Source organism: Coptis chinensis, chromosome 1, assembly GCF_015680905.1.
Source record: "Coptis chinensis isolate HL-2020 chromosome 1, ASM1568090v1, whole genome shotgun sequence".
Lineage (NCBI taxonomy): Eukaryota > Viridiplantae > Streptophyta > Magnoliopsida > Ranunculales > Ranunculaceae > Coptis > Coptis chinensis.
The window spans coordinates 15,577,791-15,581,423 of record NC_141456.1 but is presented as its reverse complement, the minus strand read 5'-3'; the positions used below and the strand labels follow the sequence as shown (position 1 = coordinate 15,581,423).

At 42.4% G+C, this 3,633-nt stretch overlaps 1 protein-coding gene across 1 annotated transcript; it reads right to left on the bottom strand.

The window, feature by feature from the left end:
- Positions 1–828: 828 nt before the first annotated feature.
- EMB93 (Mitochondrial transcription termination factor family protein) lies at positions 829–1,968 on the bottom strand. The gene has a single exon (XM_086593492.1). The coding sequence runs from the start codon at positions 1,921–1,923 to the stop codon at positions 946–948; it is 978 nt and encodes a 325-aa protein (XP_086449618.1). The 5' UTR covers positions 1,924–1,968; the 3' UTR covers positions 829–945.
- Between the last annotated feature and the right edge of the window lie 1,665 nt (positions 1,969–3,633).

Genomic DNA, 3,633 nt, shown 5'->3' with positions numbered 1-3,633 from the left:
CATGGCATAATCTGATATTCCTAACAAATACACCTCCGAAGGGATTTTATAGCGTTGACCCAGATCCTCCAAAGAAAATACCTCTTCTAAAAAAGAAAGACACCTAGGATTAGACTAAGTCATCAAATAAATGAGCAGCGAATGTTCCTATAGAACACACATCCCGTTCAGGAGAATACAATTTGCTGTTCAGAAAGTACTAGTTGTGCAATTTGTAGCGTGCATGTCCTCTACTGCCTATTATGAAGATAGAATCATGCCTAAACCTAGCACTAAACTTTTTTTTTACCCTTCTAGGTCAGTAGTGTAGGATCAATTATTGAGATCCCACACTTTGCAGCTAGCCCTTCAAGAGTCTCATAATCCATAAAGAAGCCAAGGAGAATGTCATATGGGCAGCATCCTTGAGCAACAACTTAAAATTCCTCAGTACAACAAGTGTCATGACTCATGATCAACAATATATTCGAGTGAAATGGACGATTGGTGCCCCTGGCATGCCTCGTGAAAGAAGGTGTTCATTTGTGATTAAATCTCAAATCTGGCTAGCAGAATTATTAACAGCAACAATCTTGCTTCCACATATTCTCCTAGTGTTACGCATCAAGCTACTGAAACAAGAGACTTACACAACTAAGCACCTACATTTGTATAAAACAATAAACAAAGTTTTTTTTTTTTATGATGGTAATGCTATTTCCTTGATGACATCCCTCTTTCTAGATCATCCGAAAATTTTCCGTATTACTTATTACCAAATAGGCATCAAATATACACCACGATGTAATTAGATAGCAATACTTATCTACAAAATCAAAGAGCACGGGAAATTCATAACACAAATTCTAGATAACACAATTAGCCATTTATCATATTCTTACAAAAAAATTACACTGTATTTGCCTCTATTCATTCAATATATAACAAGAGAAAGGAGCATACCACTTACAATGACTCCAATCTCTTACCAACAGAATGCAATCTCATCTCAACCAACCGCGACTCAAATTCACCATCACTAACCTTCAACATCTCCGACAACGGAAGCACAAACCCTCGTTCCACCAAAAGTCTATGTCTCGGCTTTATCTTGCCCTCCAAACTAAACGAAAAATACTGCGGAAACTTCTTCAACTCCACTAAATCCCCTTTCATCTCATTCAAAAAATAGTCCACCTTAGGCCTAAAATTCCTTTCAATACTAAATGTCAACAAACCCGGCGACCTCAGTACCATGGTAACCGCCTCTCTATAAGACAACCCCAAACTTTGAAGATAATGTATCTTGGGCATCAATGTACCTTGCACATTTGATACCAAAAGCACAGTAGTTTGACTACTAATCGCATTGGCACCCGTGAAACCCAAACTGGTCAAGAATCTCAAAGTCGGCTTTAACTGACACTCCACACTACAAACTAACAATCTAGGACACCTATTAACCGTCTTACGAAGATCCCCAAACGGAATTCTAACATCGTTTAATAAAAACTCAAAAACCGGATACAAATCTTTGTTTACGTCGCAAGTTAATAGTATCGGATGCATGTCGAGAATACGACCAATATCGAAATGTTCGAAACCGAAAGAATATAAACATTTTTCGATATTTTTGATTGAGTCAAGTGAGGATGAACGGATGTCTGGGTTTACGGAAAGGACTTTTGTTGAATTAATGTTTAAGCTTTCGAGGTAGAGTAGTTTTTGGCGGAAGAGTAGACCGGTGTCTGAACCGGGGTTGGTTATATGGGATGGTGTTGTGGGTGAGAGGGTTTTTAGGGGAGTGAAACCTTTTAGATTGTTGTTGGTTTCGGTTTTTGGGTTCGGGTTTAAGTTGGGCTTTGAGGATGGCGGGTGGAGAGATGATGATGAGGAAGAGGAGGGAGTTTGAGGTGGGATTTGCAGAGAGAGACGAATTATCATGTTTGAGAAGAGAGAGAAAGTGTGTGTGTGTGTGTGGGGATAGAGTTTTAGAATTTAGAGTGGAGCATTTTTTATTTCCCTCCAAATATCCGTTTTCGCACTGTTGGTCTGCTCTCAAGTTGGGCTCACATAGTTACTCATTGCGGCATTCACATAATAAATTTTTACTTGTTTCTTAATGTGAGAGATTCAGGATTATTGAGAACATACAAAAACTGGAAAAAGTATCTAAGAAAACAATATGACAAGTTTCTTTAGGCCTAGGAGTGTCCATCTGCTATGTGTTAGATGAACGTGGTACTTATAGATGACAAAATATTGGTTTGCAACTATGCCAAATTCACTAAAAACAATTTATTTTATGAACTGTAAAGGTGTGATATGATAATCCCTTACAAACAGTCTCTGGGGGACTGATATGGATGGATGGGTGAGACCGAGTTCGGCTTTTGGAGCTTAGCGCCTCACATTATCTTACTCGAAGTTTTGGGGTCAAGAATAGAATCAGTCCGGGCGTAGTTCATAGGAGTGGTATTTATAGAGATTCGAGTATATCCTCACCCTCCACGTGTAGAGGATATCACCAACGTGGGGTGTGGATCATGGGAGCATGTGAGAAATATCTACATAGGTCTGCTGTGATGATGAGGAGTGACAGTCTGAGCAAGTAGCTTGCGGCCGTGTCGATGATCGGCGGTCGGGGATTAGTGCAAGTACTCCGTCAGTCATGATTGCTTATGGATAGGGAGTATGTGTCCTTTGCGATGTAGTTCGGCGTGATGTTGCGATCGTCTTGTGGTATTTGTATTGTTGGCTCGTGGATGCGACTGATATCGCAGTCGGTACCTTAGTTCCACTATGCTAAAGCGTCTTTGTATAGAGAATATCACTCCCTACACGGCCCCTCTTAGTAGGTTGTGAAAGCGACCTGAGAGAAACGATTGGCACGCGTACTATGTGATAGTTGGGGATCGCCACGATCGATTATAGAAACGACTAGTGCTAGCCGCGTGAGTTGGTTAGATGCGATCGTGTGACGCGTGTGCAAAGACGTGGCGAGGATCTGGCGATTCGCGACAAAGGGAGCGCGCCCGTTTTTTCGGGATGTGAAAAGACAAGGCAGTTACTTGGAAGTCGTGGGGGCTAGGGCTACGGTGTAATCATAATGCCTTGGAAATTGGAGGGGCGGTTGTTCAAAAATCTTACTTGCTTGGTCGAGGCTTCATTTGGCTACGCCGTTTGGTAGAGAGAACTTCATTAAGTAGCGTCAACCCTCGGGTTAGTTTTACGCCATTTTGAACCCGTTTCCCTTGTTTAGTGTTAAGCTACGTGCTAGAGTTGTTAGGGTGCTCTGTTAGATACCGGTAGCTAGGTTTGTTAAGTTTAGAGGAGAAGAATGTCGGATTCGATGACACTTTCGTTCGACGAAGTCGCGTGAAGTTTCCCTTGGTTGGGAAGAGGAGGAGGAGGCGGATGAATCGGTTGGTAAGGTTTGGGTGAGGAGGATAGGGATGAGGAAAGTGAGTGAAGAAGGCGATGCTCGACCGCTTACGTAGTTCTTGGCGTTGGCACCGGACGCGGTGAGAGGTGAAACCCGGCGAAGTACCGCCTAGGGCTGTGGATAAAACGCCTTGAGGGCGTTTCCATATCGAGGAAAAGATATGGTATAACCGTAGAAGGTCCGGAGATCCCACGAGCGACCGAAGCGTC